Consider the following 426-nt stretch of genomic DNA (forward strand, 5'->3'; position numbering starts at 1 on the left):
AGGAGTTGAAAGGCACTACTACGTGTCCATGGAGGATTCTGCGAAGCGGAAGGAGAGGCTACAAGCCATGCGGATGGAGGCATCGTCCTCTTCCGGCGGGCCTTCCCCTTCTTTCTCCACCACAAATACGCCCCTTTCTAACCCTTTGATCCATCCAGCCGGTCTTGTCAATGAAAACTCACCGCCTTCGCATAGATTTGATTACTATACCGACCCCGCAGCGGCCTACTCAGCTGTAAAGAGAAAGACAAGCAACAGCGGCAGTGGCGGTGGACATGGAGGCCACTTCCAGCCTTCAAATGTCTCCTCTCCAGTGTCAGCAGCACGTCCAATAGGTAATGATAAATCTATAAAATTGAAAACACCAGACCCTTTCCCCACCCCCCACTTCCCATCCCTGCACGCTCACACCCACACCCACACCCA

At 53.3% G+C, this 426-nt stretch overlaps 1 protein-coding gene across 1 annotated transcript; it reads left to right on the forward strand.

The window, feature by feature from the left end:
• Nucleotides 1-6: 6 nt before the first annotated feature.
• Nucleotides 7-336, forward strand: LOC110034238 (the record flags this gene model as incomplete). The annotated part of the gene is given in 1 exon segment (XM_020738520.1): nt 7-336. A coding segment is annotated over 1 exon segment (308 nt), but the record flags the coding sequence as incomplete, so codon positions are not given.
• Between the last annotated feature and the right edge of the window lie 90 nt (nt 337-426).

Source organism: Phalaenopsis equestris, unplaced genomic scaffold (genome assembly GCF_001263595.1).
Source record: "Phalaenopsis equestris unplaced genomic scaffold, ASM126359v1 Scaffold176627, whole genome shotgun sequence".
Classification (NCBI taxonomy): Eukaryota; Viridiplantae; Streptophyta; class Magnoliopsida; order Asparagales; family Orchidaceae; genus Phalaenopsis; species Phalaenopsis equestris.